Raw genomic sequence first — 19,408 nt, 5'->3', positions numbered from 1 at the left:
TAGGCACTTGGTGCAGGGAGTGGCAACTGACCCTTAACATAGACAAATGTAATGTATTGCGAATACATAGAAAGAAGGATCCCTTATTGTATGATTATATGATAGTGGAACAAACACTGGTAGCAGTTACTTCTGTAAAATATCTGGGAGTATGTGTATGGAAGGATTTGAAGTGGAATGATAATATAAAAATTAATTGTTGGTAAGGCGGGTGCCAGGTTGAGATTCATTGGGAGAATCCTTAGAAAATTTAGTCCATCAACAAAGGAGGTGGCTTACAAAACACTCGTTCGACCTATACTTGAGTATTGCTCATCAGTGTGGGATCCGTACCAGATCGGGTTGACAGAGGAGATAGAGAAGATCCAAAGAAGAGTGGCGCGTTTTGTCACAGGGTTATTTGGTAAGCGTGATAGCTTTACGGAGATGTTTAGCAAACTCAAGTGGCAGACTCTGCAAGAGAGGCGCTCTGCATCGCGGTGTAGCTTGCTGTCCAGGTTTTGAGAGGGTGCGTTTCTGGATGAGGTATCGAATATATTGTTTCCCCCTACTTATACCTCCCGAGGAGATCACGAATGTAAAATTAGAGAGATTCAAGCGCGCACGGAGTCTTTCCGGTAGTCACTCTTCCCGCGAACCATATGCGAGTGGAACAGGAAAGGGAGGTAATGACAGTGGCACATAAAGTGCCCTCCACCACACACTGTTGGGTGGCTTATGGAGTATAAATGTAGATGTAGAAACTATGCAGACCTGTCTGTAGCACTAGGTGGTGTCACCACCGAACAGTGCTGCATCGAGTGAGTGGTATCCTGGATCATACACAGCAGCTGTTGACCCCCAACTGGAAAAGTTGCAGAAGGTAAAGTTCCAGCATGAAAGGAGACGTGGTAAATGGACAATTGAGACCAATGAGAACAACACAAAAGGGGATTCAGCATTGACAATATTGACAAGAGAAATGGACAGCATGGAAAATGGTGCAAACAGGAAAAGGCACCAGAAAGAACAAATGAAGCAGCACTAGTACAAAATGGGGACAAGGGAAAAAGCAAGAATAAGACACGGAAATGCGGAACATAAAATTAGTGTACACAGGCAAAAAAAAAAAAAAAAAAAAAAAAAAAAAAAAGAGCGTGAGAGAGAGAGCAGGAACAACATCAGTCAAGCACAGAGCAGAAGCATGAAAACTCTGTTGGGAGGTTCAGAGAGAAGGGCTACCTGGTTTACCACAAGACAGGGAGAATCAAGATTTGGAGACAAAAAGTCGGAAAAATTTACCCTCATCATCAACTAAAGTATCCCATTGTGTGTGTGTTGCACACACAAGAAGAAAAAGGTGTCTGGGTAGCCAAGAATGGTAAACTTCATTACTACAGAGGAAGTACACAACAGTATTAACAGCTTCCAAGTAAACCAACACAAACATCATTCAGATCTAATGAAGGATGTACCAGACATGAGAAAAGTTCTTGAATACACTAGTGAACTACACTATCGCTTACTACTGATAATAACTGCTGTAGGCAGAGACTGTATATGCATCACTGCCAATATCTCAGAGCTGCACTCTGACGAGTAGATTGGTGGCACTTCTGACACACAGTCGAGACATCGATGTTGGGACTGGGATTTGCTCTGGCTGGCAAGCTGCTGGATGGTGCCCTGTAAAGGCTGCCTGGCATAGTAATACCAGTCAACAGAATCATTTTGCACGGCTCGTGGATGTGAGCTAGTGATGGCTGTATCTGGTGAATGTGACACCCTCAATACTGCAGCACTTGGCACAGGCAAACAGAGCTCTGTCAATTTACAGGTTTCTTGACCAGGTGGCAGTCCACAACACTGTGTTGTGTGACTGGATTGTAAGGCACCAGCCATATGCCACACAAACCAACCACAGTTACCCAAATCATAGTTTTACAATTTGGATTGTGTGCTCATTTCTCTTATAGTGTGTGTAATTTTTAACCCTTTGCATATATGTATTTTAACAACCATATACACTGAGGTGATGAAAGTAATCAGACATCTAATATCACATCAGAGCTCCTTTGCCCAGCATAGTGCAGCAGCTCGACATGACGTGAGCTAAACAAGTTGTTGGAAGTCCTCTTCAGGAATATTGAGCCATGCTACTTCGGGAACCAGAAGTGTTGACAGTGCTGGCTTTTGTACACAAATTGACGTCTATATTATGTCCCATAAACATTTTATGAGATTTATGTCAGGCAGTCTGGGTGTCCAGATTATTTGCTTGAATTGTCCAGAATGTTCGTCAATCCAGTCACATGGTGCATTGTCATCCATACAAATTCCATCATTGTTTGGGAATGTGAAGTCCATGAATGGCTGCAGATGGTCTCCAAGAATAACCAAACATAACCATTTCCAATCAATGATCGGTTCAGTTTGACCAGAGGACCTGATCCATTCTATGTAAGCATGGCCCATATCATTATGGAGCTACCACCAGCGTGCACAGTGCCTCATTGACAACTTGGGTCCATGTGTTTGTGAGATCTGCACCACACTTGAACCCCACCATTAGCTCTCACCAGCTGAAATCACGACTCATCTGATCTGGCCACGGTTTTCCAGTCTTCTAGTGTCCAACTAGGCACTCACATTGGTTGTCTGCTGCTGTAGCCTATTAATGGCCAATTTTGACACACTGTCCAAACATATATGTTTGTCATGCACCCCCATTGATTTCTGGGGTTATTTCATCCATTGTTGCTTGTCCATTAGCACTGACAATCGCATGTAAACGCCACTGCTCTTGGTCGTTGAGTGAAGGCCGTCGGACACTGTGTTGTCCGTGGTGAGAGATAATACCTGAAATTTGGTATTTTCATCACACTCTTGATACTGCTGATCTCTGGATATTAAATTCCCTAACAATTTTCAAAATGGAATGTCCCATGCATCTAGCTCCAAGTACTATGCCATATTAAAGCTCTATTAATTACCATTGTGTGATCGTAATCACATCAGAAACCTTTTCACATGAATAACCTGAGTACAAATTACAGCTCTGCTAATGCACTGCCCTCTTATATTTTGTGTACTTAATACTACCATCATCTGTATATGTGCGTATCACTATCCCATGACTTTCGTCATCTCAGTGTATGGCACAGTTAACCAGCTTTTACTTACTCTCAGAGTGGCAAGTTCTTTCTGTGCTCTTTATTAATTGTCAGCAAGCCATATCTACCTGATAAAAAACTGAAGCACTCATTTCAACTAATTCAAATTTTGTTTAGTATATCACGTCATGACTATCGCCCATTTTAATGTATTGGTAAGAAACTGATGTCTGTGGTGTCGTTGCCATTCAGTCTGTGAAGTCTGTAATGCATGTACTTTGCTCGAGAGGAAAGACATTGTTCATCTCACTACATGCATAAATTCATATTCACCGAGGGCACTGATAACCATGCCATTGGGTGCACTGAAATCAAATCACGATTGCCACATAACCTGTAGATGTCTCTTTGTAGATCTTTGAATTCTTACGTTCATTTCCAGGTACATTTAATCATATTGGTATTTGGTGATAATAACTGAACTTTGATTTTCAAAAGTTCATGACAACACAGAAAAGTAATTTTCATGTGGATGTTACCTGGTTTTCTTCGAGTCAGAATGCAGTCCTGTTTTGTCATGCTGTGGGCTTCAATGAGCTCTCATCTTACATAAAACAATAAACTGAAAACCCTTACAAATTCAAAATAAAATTAAATGCATATCTTACTATCCACCTCTGCAAATTGTCTATTCATCTGAATTAAAGTTCTGAATGCTTCTGTTAGCTTCACTATAAGTAGCAGTCTTCATTGTAAACACATGCCTATACTTCCAGAACAGATACGGGGTGTATCAAAAAGAATCATCCAGTTTGGCACATATATATTTCTGAAACTAATAAACATATATAACGAATTTCATTTTGTGATGAACGGGAAAATCAAAGTTTTTTTTCATAGGTGTTCAATATGTCCCCTTGAGATGCCCGGCATATGTCAATGTGGTATTCAAATTGTTCTCATGTGCAGTGAGCCTGTCTTGAGTTACAGCTCCCACAGTTGCTGTTAAGTGATGTCTTAATTAATTCAATGTTGTTGGTAATGGAGGCACATAAACAGAGTCTTTTATAAACCCCCACAAGAAACAATCACATACAGTCAGGTCCGGTGACCTTGGAGGCCAGTAATGTAGAGCTTGAATCATTTGGTCCAGTGCAACCAGTCCATTGTTCAGTAATTGTTTGATTTAAAAATTCCTGCATTTCCAGTTGCCAGTGTGGCGGTACCCCATCCTGTTGGTAAATGAAGTTGTTTGAGTCAGGCTCCAATTGTGGGAAAAGAAAGTTCTCAAGCATATTGAGATATGTTCTGTAACAGAGTTCTCGGCAAAGAAAAATGGATCACACACCATTTTCCATGGAACTGCACAAAACACATTAAATTTTGGAGAGTCCCACTCATGTTGTTAAACTTCATGTGGTTGTTCCGCACCCCATATTCTCACATTATGACAATTCACCTTTCCATTTAAATGGAATGTTGCGTTGCCACTAAACACTAAGTGTGGAAGAAAACTGTCATCCTTCACCTTGCGAAGGATGAAATTATGGAACTCCACATGTTGTTGATTGTCACCTTCATGAGTAGCTTGTAGTAGCTGAATTTTGTATGGTTTCATGTGTAAACGTCGATGCATCACATGCCAGATGGACATCAGGGGCATGCTGAGCTGTTGAGCTGCATGGTGAATGGATTTCTGCGGACTCCTTGTGAAACTGTGGCAGATGCATTCGATGTCTGTGTCACACAGTTTGGGACGGCCCAGCAATTTGCCTTTACACAAGCAACCTGTTTCTCGGAATTGTTCATGCTGTCATCTAATACTCTGTGCTGTAGGTGGGTCCACACCATATCTAGTACGAAAGTTACACTTAACAGTTATCACTGACCTGCACGGCACAGACCGTAGAACACAAAACACTTTCTGTTGTCCTGACACCATTTTTTTAGAACTGGGCTGGACACACACTGCTGCTACCGAGCGGGAACCCTGTAAAACTTGAGAGTTTACTCTTTCCAACAGTACGTTGTTCAGACGCGTATCTCAGATAACATAATAGTTATAATTTTTTTTTAAATCGGATGATTCTTTTTGATACACCCTGTATAACCACATATTTTATGAAAAATATAAATGTGAGCAAGAAGATATTAAACTAGCAGTAGGAGGCCAACAACATGTGTTTAACATAACCAATAAAGCAATGTTTCTTTAAGCAGCAGCTTTCCTGTAATTTTGCTTTGTTGAACTTAACTTCAACCACAAATAGCGTACAGAAGTTTAATAATATTTACCGTATTTACTCGAATCTAAGCCGCACCTGAAAAATGAGACTCGAAATAAAGGAAAAAAATTCTCGAATCTAAGCCGCACCTGAAATCTGAGACTCGAAATTCAAGGGGAGAAAAAAGTTTTAGGCCGCACCTCCAATTCGAAACGAAGTTGGTCCATTGTAATATGAGACACAATTTAGGTCGAATGAATGACGATGCAGCTACAGTAGTTTGGTTCGAGTCGTAAGCTTAGCAGTTAAGCTTTACCAGGTAGCCATTGCTATGCGTCAGGCACTCCATCCGTATTTATACGGGTACCCTTCCTTTTTCACACGCTTCGTCTGGTTTGAATCGATTGCTTATTTTGCTTTGATCTGATAAGTGCCGTTTTCTTTGTTATAGGTGTTTGTCACTCTAAGCTGAAAATGCATTACTGTACTGCGTCATGCATTGTTTGTCGCATTCTGATAGTTCGTGTTTACGGCCTGTCGCCGCTCGCGGCATGGCTTGCTTTTGTGCGCACTACCGCCGCTTACAATAATAAAAAAGAGAGGAATTGTCTCATAACCGAAACAACGGCAAGAGACTGCTATTTGTTGTTATTTACACTGCTGCTTTCTTTGATAATGATCAACAAGAACCAAATAATAGACTGCGTATGATAGAACATAGTTCTGAACGAGAGTTAGTCGAAAATTTTTCTCCGTTTGAAAATCTTTGCGGCCGCTTCTTTAGTACATCAAATTCTTCACAGAAATTAGTCGCCTTAGATTTAAAAATCTAGTCAGTTGCCGTGCTTCATTTCTGACTGTATCACTATTAGGCACAAGAATAATACGAATATAAACATGAAACGATACGTATATTCTTCCGCGTTTGCTGTTGTCTCACTCTAGTTTCGTAGTTTATTTGGCAGACAGGATTTAAATGAGATAGCAGCAAACACGAAAGAATACATGGCAAAATGTTTATATTCGTATTATTCTTATAGTGAAGAGAATACTGCATGTGATTCACATTTCATCAGGTTCCTATTAGCAACTATCTCTTCTCACAGGTAGGAAAAAATTCAGAACGTAGAGTTGGCCATATTGACAAACATCCCAAACAGTCTTGCCAGTCGGATTTTCGTATTAAATTGAAATTCTGCTACATTCGAAGATGAACAATACGGAATTTGTATTTACTTCGGCGAATAATGTATGAAAATGCAGTGGTCGAAACTCGGGGCGGAGAAAAAAGCTCGTCTTCCACTTTTTTTTAAATTTATTTACTGACACACAGGTTTTGGCGCCAGTATTTATCTTTGTGCCTACAAAGCATGCCTGTGTAACGCTACATATATTCGACGGCAGAAGTTATATGTGGCGGCACCTACCAACAATTTTCAGAACTTCCGCTTGCTTTGCACTCATTCTAAGCCGCAGGCGGTGTTTTGGATTACAAAAACCGGAAAAAAGTGCGGCTTAGATTCGAGTAAATACGGTAATTATTAATGCAGTCTCTTGCTTCCATACCACTGACGAGTCTCCTTCATGATGGGATCTATGCAATGTGGTGGACAAATGAACAGATGAACACTTTTTTGTTAATTCTTTCTTCTGTTGTTCAAATAAACAATTAGTTAGTGACCTAGTTATATTAAGAGTATTTATCATTTCACTATTGTATGATACTTTGATATACAAGGTGATTATAATTAAACTTTCAAACCACTGTGGAAATAACTCCACTGGTCAGAATGATGTCAAATTGCAACGCAATATTATCAGAGAAGGGGAAAAACATATGGCAGAAGAAAAATAAATAGTTACAAAATGTAGCACTAGGTGGCACTGTAAGCATCATAATGTAATAGTGGTCGACTACAAATGACAAATGAATCATACACAATGTCTAAGGTGTAAGTCTGACATTAAACATATGGACTACTCAGTGTGCATGGGTGTACAGGTGTGATACTGTTAAGTTATATAAGCCCATCCACCACAGCAAGGTCATATAACATTGAATGGGAAAAATTGGTTTTTAATTGTCCTGATGCCAAAAACCGCATAAAAAGCGTGAATCAAAATCAAATTGGATTATTAATTTCCAGTGACTGACCCAAAGCACATTAAATATGCTATCTACCATTTTCTGCAACAAGTTAAAATCGAGAAACGGCATGTTCCATAACTGAACGAAGTGTTTCCAGGGTCACGTTCAGAATGTGTTGCGCAGTGTGTGCCTTCAATGCAGCTAAGTTTGCAATCGGAACACTGAACACAACATCTTTTAGATAGCCCCACAGCCAGAAGTCACACAGATTAAGATCAGGTGATCGGGTCGGCCAGGCTGTAGGGAAATGGCAGCTGATAATTCTAGCATTTCCAAAATGGCACTTTAGCAGTTGCTTAAGTGGCTTTTCAATGTGCGGAGGTGTGCCATCTCGCGTAAAAATGATCCCTCCAAACATCCACGCTGTTGGAGAGCTGAAATGACATGGTTACGCAAAAGACATTTCTAGCGCTTACCAGTGATAGTACAGGTAACAGGACATGAAGCACCTGTATCCTTGAAAAAATATGACCCTATGATAAATGATGCCGTAAACCTGCACTACACAGTGACTTTTTCAGGATGAAGTGATACTGGTTGATTTGCATGTGGATTTTCTATTGCACATATTCAACAATTCTGTGTACTGACATGCTGTCAGATGGAAGTGGGCTTCGTCTGTCAACAAAATCTTCCACAGCCAATCGTTGTCCACTTCCATGCGAGCAAGAAATTCTAAAGCAAAGAAAGATGGCAGGTCGACAGGAAGCAACTCGTGCACATGGGTAATTTTGAATGAATAGCAAAGAAGGATGTGCCCACAGATATGTCCAATGTTCGGGCAATTCTCCGTGTACTACACGTTTGCACACCACCACTCCTCTCCTCTTACATTGCTGTGACCACTGTTTCCACTGACGTCAAATCATTTGAGGCGCCTTGCCACGGTTCACGCCCCCCCCCCCCCTGCCCCCCCCCGTGTGTGTGTGTGTGTGTGTGTGTGTGTGTGTGTGTGTGTGTGTGTGTGTGTGTGTTGCAATTTGGCATCATTATGATCGGTGGTGTTATTTCTATAGCATTTTGAAAGTTTGATTTGAATTAGAATCACCCTATATTTTGTATGTGAAAAAAAGACTTTGAACTGAAAATAATCATTGTTGCAGATGCAGATAGGAAGTCAAGGGAAAAAAGTGAACCAGTAGAGAAGAAGCAAAAGAAATTTTAAGATTTTTGTGTATGAAGTTAGACTTGTAAAGAATGGCTCAAGTTAAGATCTCCAATTTAGTGCAACAGAATGGGCCCAGACCTTTGCCTAGAAAAAGCAAAATGTTACGAAATACACAGGATACAGGCAAGTAACATGTCGTTTGAAGTTAACAGTTGATATCAGTTGATATTTAGCAACAACACCCCCCTTTTTTTTTAAAAAAAAAAAAAAACTCTCCATTAACATGTGTCTTTACAGATGGAAGCAATGGACATAGACTGAGAGTGGGAAATGCTCAAGGTGCAAGATTTAACTCACATTTATTACAGAGATCTTCAGACAATAGAGGTTTACCAGTAAGTTGATAGCTGCAAATTAATTATACAAAGTTACTCCAAGCATTTGTGTTATTTTTGTTTAAGGATGTAAATATTTTCTCCCACAGGAAGGAATTGCCCTTGTCAAATCCTTTGATGAAACTCCCATCACTGTGATAAATAAATCTTTTAGTCAGCTTCTTGAAGAGAAACTATCTGACGCATTACCGGCAAATACTGCTTCTTCACAACTTAGCAAACCGAAGAAGTCTTTCCTGAAGAAGGGCGAAGGGTTGGCAAAATTTCGGCCAAAGCAATCATCTTGCCCCAGTTCTGTGCCAAAGTGCTCAGTAGTTGATTGTCATGTACAAAATAAGAACAAAAATGATGTGATAAAAAATGTTACAGGAGATCATGAACAACGAATTGTAAAAACCTTCTTACGTAAGGGTTCTGGTTTGAAAAGATTTCATTTGAAACCTATTACAGGCAGCAGAAAGAATTTGTATCGAAGTAGAAAAAATCGTAACCTTGAAGCAAATAATTGTAGTGAACGCACAAATTGGAATCCAAATTCTAACAATATTTCTGCTAAAACATTGGGACAGGTCACAACAGATAAGGATACACAGCAGGCGGATCATCAGTTAGACACCCATCAAGCTGTTAATGGATATTCGTCTGAAGGAACTGAGAGGGAGTATGATGGAACATCTTTCACTCTGATGCAGGAGGATAAAATCCAGGTATAATTTATTTATTTTTTTATTTATTTTGTAATGATGTCATGCAACACCATAATAGTGGTGTGAAGTAGTCAGTAAAGAAATGATTCTGAGTGTGTTGTTTGTGAGAGACTGAACATTAGTCTTAATCTTACTCTGTTGACCATTGTTTTTATATGTTTTCATTATCATGTGAGAGATGATGATAAACTTCAGACTAGGCTTGGGAAAATGTTTTATTGAACCAAGTAATACATTTAAATGCTGCACTCGTGAAATTAATCCCTGCGAGTTTAATGCTGTTCTCTGTTCATGTTTTCCATGCTTCTAAATTACACTTTTGCTTCCCCTGACAACAGCCCTGATAATTACTTCCTGTAATAGTCTGTAGGATCCTGAAATTGTGCTATAGAGTTAATTTAATTGTAGAAAAAAAATTCACAGATGGTCTGAATCTGGAGAGTAGGGGATAAGGGTTCTTAAGAGGACTGTAGTGCCTGTTTGGACTAAAAGCTGCTCGATGTTAATGATTTTATAACTGGAAGATTTGTCATAGTGAAGGACCAACATACTTCAAAATCATTAATGTGGTCACTGTGGAGATAGGTTAGTGACACTTGTTGAAGACCAATCCTATTGCCAGTCTCTGTGCTGATCCTTGCAAAGTGACACTTGCTATGTGGTGTCATCCCCTCATAATACACTAGGCATTCAACCTGTTGACAATTTCACTCACTTGAACCCCTTACTGTTTTTTTTGCCCAACAGTGAGTTGCACCTTCACAAACTGACGAGTCAAGAGACTGTGGAATTGGCATGAAGTGGGCCTAGTGACCCTTGGTGCAGCCCTAATTACTGTTAAAACCTGAGGGTGGAGCCAGTCATTACCATGGTTATTGGAGAGAGAGAGAGAGAGAGAGAGAGAGAGAGAGAGAGAGGAGAGAGAGAGAGAGGGGGGGGGGGGGGTTGGGGTTGGGGTTGGGGTTCTCAATGTTCAGAAATGGGTCACAGTTTTATAACATTTTAGATGGGGATGGTAACTCCATTGGGTGCTTTATGGTTTTCCTGGAAACAGTCTTAAAGATTTCTTTACAAAATGGATTTGCACTTCATGACATGTATCTTGAGGGAACTAGAGCAGATGAGAAATATGCAAATTGTGAAATGCCTCACCTGTTCTGACACCCAAAATGTCCTTCAGTTTGTTCAGTAGTGCAGACAAGCATGTGTAAGCAATCTAAGAGTCCCTTCTCTGCCTACAGAGGAAGGGTGCCCTGCTGGCTTCCAGGGCAAGTGAGAATTTGGGGAGATGAGACATCAGATGAAGCAGATATACAGGGTGTTACAAAAAGGTACGGCCAAACTTTCAGGAAACATTCCTCACACACAAATAAAGAAGAGGTGTTATGTGGACATGTCCGGAAACCCTTAATTCCGATGTTATGTGGACATGTCCGGAAACCCTTAATTCCGATGTTTTGTGGACATGTGTCCGGAAATGCTTAATTTCCATGTTAGAGCTCATTTTAGTTTCATCAGTATGTACTGTACTTCCTTGATTCACTGCCAGTTGGCCCAATTGAAGGAAGGTAATGTTGACTTCGGTGCTTGTGTTGACATGAGACTCATTGCTCTACAGTACTAGCATCAAGCACATCAGTATGTAGCATCAACAGGTTAGTGTTCATCACAAACGTGGTTTTGCAGTCAGTGCAATGTTTACAAATGCGTAGTTAGCAGATGCCCATTTGATGTATGGAGTAGCACGGGGCAATAGCCGTGGCACAGTACGTTTGTATCGAGACAGATTTCCAGAACGAAGGTGTCCCGACAGGAAGACGTTCGAAGCAATTGATCGGCGTCTTAGGGAGCACGGAACATTCCAGCTTATGACTCACGACTGGGGAGGACCTAGAATGACGAGGACATTTGAAATGGACGAGGCAATTCTTCGTGCAGTTGACGATAACCCTAATGTCAGCGTCAGAGAAGTTGCTGCCGTACAAGGTAACGTTGACCACGTCACTGTATGGAGAGTGTTATGGGAGAACCAGTTGTTTCTGTACCATGTACAGTGTGTGCAGGCACTATCAGCAGCTGATTGGTCTCCACGGGTACACTTCTGCGAATGGTTCATGTGTCAATCCTCATTTCAGTGCAAATGATCTCTTTACGGATGAGGCTTCATTCCAATGTGATCAAATTGTAAATTTTCACAATCAACATGTGTGGGCTGACGAGAATCCGCACGCAATTGTGCAATCATGTCATCAACACAGATTTTCTGTGAACGTTTGGGCAGGCATTGTTGGTGATGTCTTGATTGGCCCCCATGTTCTTCCACCTATGCTCAATGGAGCACATTATCATGATTTCATACGGGATACTCTACCTGTGCTGCTAGAACATGTGCCTTTACAAGTACGACACAACATGTGGCTCATGCACGATGGAGCCCCTGCACATTTCAGTCGAAGTGTTCGTACGCTTCTCAACAACAGATTCGGTGACCGATGGATTGGTAGAGGTGGACAGATTCCATGGCCTCCACACTCTCCTGACCTCAACCCTCTTGACTTTCATTTATGGGGGGCATTTGAAAGCTCTTGTCTACGCAACCCCGGTACCAAATGTAGAGACTCTTCGTGCTCGTATTGTGGACGGCTGTGATACAATACGCCATTCTCCAGGGCTGCATCAGCGCATCAGGGATTCCATGCGACGGAGGGTGGATGCATGTATCCTCACTAACGGAGGACATTTTGAACATTTCCTGTAACAAAGTGTTTGAAGTCACGCTGGTACGTTCTGTTGCTGTGTGTTTCCATTCCATGATTAATGTGATTTGAAGAGAAGTAATAAAATGAGCTCTAACATAGAAAGTAAGCGTGTCCGGACACATGTCCACATAACATATTTTCTTTCTTTGTGTGTGTGTGTGTGTGTGTAATGTTTCCTTAAAGTTAGGCCATACCTTTTTGTAACACCCTGTATACCATTGGAAGATGATGTCATAATACAAACATCTGGATAATCTTCAAAATTACAGGCCCCCAATCAAATGGAAAAATTCATTACAGAGGTGTTCGAACATTATGAATTATCTGGAAGAAATTGGTCTATTGACACACAGTCAACACGGATTTAGAAAACTTTGTTCTTTTGAAACACAACTAGCTCTTTACTCGCACAAATTGTTGAGTGTTATTGACAAGGAATTTCAAATGGATTCCATATTTCTGGATTTCCAGAAGTCTTTTTGACACTATACATAGCAAGTGGCTTGTAGTGAAATTGCGTGCTTGTGGAATATCATCTGTTATGTGACTCAGTTTGTGATTTCTTGTCAGAGAGGTCACAGTTCGTAGTAATTGACAGAAAGTCATTGAGTGAAACAGAAGTGATTACTGGTGTTCCCCAAGGTAGTATTATAGACCCTTTGCTGTTCCTTATCTATATAAACGATTTGGGACACAATCTGGGCAACTGTCTTAGGTTGTTTTCAGATGACGCTGTCATTTATCGACTAGTAAAGTTATCAGAAGATCAAAACACATTGCAAAGTGATTTAAAAAAAATGGTGTGAAAATGGCAATTGACCCTAAATACCAAAAAGTGAGGTCATCCACATGAATGGTAAAAGGAATCCGGTAAACTATGGTTACATAATAAATCAGTCAAATCTAAAGGCCCTAAATTCAATTAAATACCTAGGAATTACAGTTACGAACAACTTACATTGGAAGGAACACACAGAAAATATTGTGGGGAGGGCTAACCAAAGACTGTGTTGTTTTTGGCAGGACACACAGAAAATGTAACAGATCTACTGGAGAGACTGCGTACACTGCACTTGTCCATCCTCTTTTAGAGTACTGCTGTGCGGTGTGGGATCCTTACCAGATAGGACTGACAGAGTACATCGAGAAAGTTCAAAGGAGGGCAGCACTTTTGCATTATCGTGAAGTAGGGGAGAGTGTCATGTCACTGAAATGATACAGGATTTGGGTTAACATCATTAAAACAAAGGCGTTTCTCATTGCGGCAGAATCTTTTCACAAAATTCCAACCACCAACTTTCTCCTCCAGTTGCGAAAATATTTTGTTGACGCCGAACTACATAGGAAAAAAAACATCATGATAAAATAAGGGAAATCAGAGCTCGCACGGAAAGATATAGACATTTGTTCTTTCTGTGTGCTATAAGAGATTGAAATAATAGAGAATTGTGAAGCTGGTTAGAGGAACTTAAATGTGATTTGCAGAGTACTGATGTAGAGGTAGATGGAATTCTGTGAAGTTTGGAAGATAGGAGAGAGATACTGATGGAAGTAAACCTTTGAGGGCAGGTCATGAGTCATTCTTGGAGGCTCAGCTGGCAGAGAAGTTGTCCATGAAAGGAAAGAACCCAGGTTCGAATTTTGGTCTTAACAGCTTTAATCTGCTAGGGAGTTTCAATAATAATCCTTTTCCAACTTCCTTAAAATGTGTGGTAGACAGTTATTCTTGAACCTGCCTTTCAAAGAAGACAAAGACCACATATACTTGAACAGCTATTGCATGTTGACCCTAAAAGGTACATGTTGAAAATATTGGCATTGAAGATAAATTGCAGACTGCTGTTGGCTGAAGAAGCAGAGGCTTCTTAGTTTATTTCACTGTGGATCTGAGAGATGCCTCTCTCTCTCTCTCTCTCTCTCTCTCTCTCTCTCTCTCTCTCTCTCTGTGTGTGTGTGTGTGTGTGTGTGTGTGTGTGTGTGTGTGTGTGAGAGAGAGAGAGAGAGAGAGAGAGAGAGAGAGAGACAGCGCAACACAGCAGACCTTCGTAGTGAAACACATCTGGTATGTTCTCACAATTTAGATTATTATTATTAGTATTATTATTATTTGGCCAACTCAGGGCCATGTGGAACAGCTGACTCATGATGATTCCCCGCCCCCCCCCCTCTCTGTTGTTCTCATCTTGCTTCTGGCCATGTCCTTCCGCTCTTCTTTTGTGTTTCCTTTTGGAGATCCCTTTACTTTTTCTACCTTTTCCCTGAATCTGTGTCTGTTTTCTGTGGTTTTCTCTATTGTTCCAAACCCCAGTTCTGAACTATTGTAAAATATAAAATGTGAATTTTGCTTTTTTTCTCAAAGATGATGAATATTTTTATAGTCAGTAAAGTTAGTAATTCAGGAGTAAAGGCGGACACTCACTGAATGACACAAGTGTTGAGGTGTATACAGGCACATACAAAAGAGAGCAAAAACTTTGCTAGCTTTAAGAAGAACTCCTTTGATGTGCTAGGGTACAGGACACACACACACACACACACACACACACACACACACACACACACACACACACACACCAGGTGGGCTGGGATGAGGTCGGTATGTGGTTGGGTTAGAAGGAAAAAGAGATGAGAGGCAGGAGAGGAGGGGCTGGGAACAGGTAGTTAGTGGCTTGGAGGGAGGCAGCAGGTGTTCAGCCTTGTAGTGTGTGTGTGTGTGTGTGTGTGTGTGAGTGTGAGTGTGAGTGTGTGTGTGAGAGTGTGAGTGTGAGTGTGAGTGTGAGTGTGAGTGTGAGTGTGAGTGTGAGTGTGAGTGTGAGTGTGAGTGTGAGTGTGAGTGTGAGTGTGAGTGTGAGTGTGAGTGTGAGTGTGAGTGTGAGTGTGAGTGTGAGTGTGAGTGTGAGTGTGAGTGTGAGTGTGAGTGTGAGTGTGTGTGTGTGTGTGTGTGTGTGTGTGTGTGAGTGCGTGCGCGCGGGCGCGCGCGGGTTGCACAGGCTAGGCATGTGACATGTAACGTGCTAATGGAGCTAGTGAGGAAGGGGAAACTGTTGGGTAGAGGGTGGTAGCAGAGGGTTGGTGGATGGAGACTTGAAACCCTTGTCCTCCAAAACCTACAAGAGCACTCCAGATACCACCTCCATTAATTATCAGACTTCTTGACACCCTATCCATGCTTTTGAGCACCATTACCAATTAGCACCTATCCTATCTACAGTGCCCTTCATCAACTCCTCATATCACCCAGATGCTGCCTTGTGGACCTTTTCAGTTCACCAAATCCTCCAAAATTTTCCCTCAGCATGCCACGAAATCAAATCCAAAACAGTGGTTTTAGTCATTCCACCAAAAGTCAATCCTGCAGAAGTTTGTCGTATCCAAAGACCACACCTACAGTCCCACAACCAAATTTGTTGGTGTTGGACTAGTCAGAGACTTACTCTCCTTCTCACTAACCCTACAGTGGAAACACTTATTTGCTAGCCATCCCTCCAACCAAAGCCAACGTAATCCCAACACTGAACGTTGCTGTTTCTAGTTCATTCCACCATTTATGTATGACATCCTCCCCCCCCCCCCCCCCTCGCCCACGCACTCGCCACTGCCCCCCTCCCCCAAATTAACTACTACCTACTGGGAATCCCTTACTGCCAATTTATCTCGACCATCCTTTGCTGGGTCTCTTCTCAAGAACACAACCCATTCAAAAGGAGGAGGACAGCCATTCAAAACTTACAGACACCCTGATTTTATTGTCATCTCTGCAGGCAAAGGCTCCACCACTGTCATGATCAACTATCTAACTCACATGCCTAAGAGTTCTGCCATGGTGATTCCATCCTAGAAGTGCAAAATTACCTCCAGTGTCTACTAAAATCTATAGCCCCATCCCAAAACCTCTCCCATAAGTCTGTCTCCCTTCTAAGCCCAATGACAGCCTACGTGCCTCAACCTTCTACATGCCTCCCAAAATCCACAAACCCAACAATCCTGGCCACCTCATTGTAGCTGGTTATTGTGCTCCCACTGCAAGAATCGTAACTCTTGTTGACAAACACTTAAAACTAATTGCATGAAGCCTAACCTCTCACATCAAAGATACTAACCACTTCCTTCAAACACTAGACTATCCTCACCCCTTTACCACATGGATCACCACTCATCAGTGTTGAAGCCATGTCCCATACACCAACATTCCTCATGCCCATAGCCTTGCTGCTATCAAATACTACTACTCCCAACATCCTTCAGATTCCAAACTCATTATCTCATTCGATGACCGTCACTATCCCAGCGTCGACGACGAGGTCACACATATTACCGACGTTATTCTTACAGTTGCGGAACATTCAATACCACGCACCTCCGAATTGCCCCGGCGCCCCCCCAGTTCCTTGGTGGAACGAGGCATGCCGTGATGCAATACGTGAGCGGCGACGTGCTCTCCGCATTTTCCGCCACCATCCTACTGTGGCCAACTGTACCCGCTATAAGCAGTTCCGAGCGCGATGCCGTTGTGTCATCCGCGATAGCAAGAAGGCAAGCTGGAAATTCTTTATTAGCTCATTTAACACCTTCACTGCCTCCTCGGAAGTTTGGAGACGGCTTTGACGGTTCTCAGGCGTGCCTAGTTTCTCCCCGGTCTCTGGGCTCACTGTCGCGCATGACACATTAGTGGACCCCGTCGCAATTTCTAACTCGTTGGGTCAGCACTTTGCTGAGATTTCAAGCTCTTCAAATTACCCGTCAGCGTTTCTCCCGAAGAAACGTGCAGCGGAAGTGCGACCTCTTGCTCTCTCCTCCCAAAATCGCGAAAGCTACAATACTGTTTTCTCCAAGCGGGAACTCCAACATGCACTCTCTTCTTCTCGCTCCTCCGCCCCAGGACCGGATGGTATCCACGTCCAAATGTTGCTGCATTTATCAACCCATAGTCTGCGTTACCTCCTTCGCCTTTATAATCGAATTTGGACCGACAGTACTTTTCCCAGACGATGGCGGGAAGCTATCGTCGTTCCTGTTCCGAAACCTGGAAAGGACAAACATCTCCCCTCTAGCAATCGCCCCATTTCTCTCACGAGTAATGTCTGAAAGGTTTTGGAGCATATGGTGAATTACCATTTAGCATGGTGGCTGGAATCCCGCAGTCTTTTAACACCTGCCCAATGCGGATTCCGAAAGCATCGTTCTGCAGTTGACCATCTTGTTGCTCTCTCCACTTATATCATGAACAATTTTCTCCGGAAACGCCAAACAGGAGCAATATTTTTTGATCTGGAGAGAGCATACGATACCTGTTGGAGGACAGGCATCCTCCGCACACTGTTCTCTTGGGGCTTTCTAGGTCGGCTGCCCCTTTTTCTTCGCGAATTTATGGCAGAGCGCACATTTAGGGTGCGGGTGAACACTACTCTCTCCCATACTTTCTCCCAAGAAAATGGGGTACCCCAGGGCTCCGTGCTGAGTGTTGTACTGTTTGCCATTGCCATCAATCCAATTATGGATTGTCTCCTTCCTGATGTCTCGGGCTCCCTCTTTGTGGACGATTTTGCGATCTATTACAGCTCTCAACGGACCAGCCTTCTCGAACGACGTCTTCAAGGATGTCTTGACCGCGTCCACTCTTGGAGCATCGAAACCGGCTTCCGTTTTTCTCCCAGTAAGACCATTTGTGTTAATTTTTGGCGACGTAAGGAGTTTCTTCCGCCCTCCTTACATCTAGGTCCTGTCAACCTTCCATTTTCAAACGTCGCTAAATTCTTGGGTCTTATGTTTGACAGAAAACTGTGCTGGTCCTCCCACGTTTCCTATCTTTCGGCTCGCTGTCTGCGATCCCTTAACACCCTCCGTGTCCTTAATGGTACCTCCTGGGGAGCGGACCGAGTGGTCCTTCTCCGCCTCTATCGCGCCTTAGTGCGCTCGAAATTGGACTATGGAAGCATAGTCTACTCCTCTGCTCGGCCGTCTATTCTTCGGCGTCTCGACTCTATCCACCACTGTGGATTACGTTTAGTGTCTGGAGCTTTTTACACCAGCCCTGTGGAAAGCCTTTATGCTGAGACTGCTGAACCTCCGCTGTCCAATCGGCGAGCAGTCCTTCTGAGTCGTTATGCTAGCCATCTGTCTTCCATGCCTGCTAATCCAGCCCATGACCTTTTTTTCGACGCCTCCTTTGATGTAGGGTATGCAGGCCGCCCCTCCTCCCTACTACCACCGGGAGTCCGCTTCCGTCAACTGCTCCATTCTCTTTCCTTCTGCTTTCCTAAAACCTTCCTGACAACTTTGGGTACAGCACCGCCTTGGCTCCGTCCCCGGATCTGCCTGCTCCGTGACCTTTGTCGATTTCCCAAGGATGGTACCCCTTCACTTGTTTATCATCGGGCATTTGCTGCTCTATGTGCACAAATGACGGACGCCACACTTATTTACACCGACGGCTCGAAAACATCGTTAGGTGTAGGGAGTGCCTATATTGTTGGCGACACCCCAAATCACTTTCGGCTTCCCGACCAGTGTTCGGTTTATACTGCAGAGCCTTACGCTGTTCTCCAGGCTGTCCACTACATCCGCCGCCATCAGCGGATACAGTATGTTATTTGCTCAGATTCTCTCAGCTCTCTCCTCAGTCTCCAAGCTCTTTACCCTGTCCACCCTCTGGTCCACCGGATTCAGGACTGTCTGCGCTTGCTCCACATGGGGGGTGTTTCGGTGGCTTTCCTCTGGCTCCCGGGACACGCTGGTATCTGTGGGAATGAGGCGGCCGATACAGCAGCCAAGGCTGCAGTCTCTCTTCTTCGGCCAGCTATTCAGTCGATTCCCTTCACCGATGTACGGAGCGTTTTATGTCGTCGAGTTGTTCTTTTATGGTACGCACATTGGTCGACACTTCCCCATAATAAATTGCGGGACGTGAAAGCTCTTCCTTGTGCTTGGACCTCTTCCTCCCGAACGCGTCATCGGGAGGAGGTAATTTTAACTA

General features: G+C 42.8%; 1 protein-coding gene across 6 annotated transcripts in view; it reads left to right on the top strand.

The window, feature by feature from the left end:
• The window catches only part of LOC124721633 (centromere protein J), a 280,955-nt gene that overhangs the window by 76,019 nt on the left and 185,528 nt on the right, over positions 1 to 19,408 (top strand). For all 6 annotated transcript variants that reach the window (XR_007006363.1, XM_047246696.1, XM_047246697.1 and 3 more), the window contains exons 2-4: positions 8,570 to 8,757; positions 8,872 to 8,969; positions 9,059 to 9,676. Coding sequence is in view for 5 of the 6 variants with exons in the window: in XM_047246696.1 (XP_047102652.1) it covers positions 8,664 to 8,757; positions 8,872 to 8,969; positions 9,059 to 9,676 (810 nt within the window). In the remaining variant the exon portion in view is untranslated. The remainder of the gene's footprint in view (positions 1 to 8,569; positions 8,758 to 8,871; positions 8,970 to 9,058; positions 9,677 to 19,408) is intronic.

This window comes from Schistocerca piceifrons, chromosome X, assembly GCF_021461385.2.
Source record: "Schistocerca piceifrons isolate TAMUIC-IGC-003096 chromosome X, iqSchPice1.1, whole genome shotgun sequence".
Classification (NCBI taxonomy): Eukaryota; Metazoa; Arthropoda; class Insecta; order Orthoptera; family Acrididae; genus Schistocerca; species Schistocerca piceifrons.
This window is presented reverse-complemented; position numbering and strand designations above follow the sequence as displayed.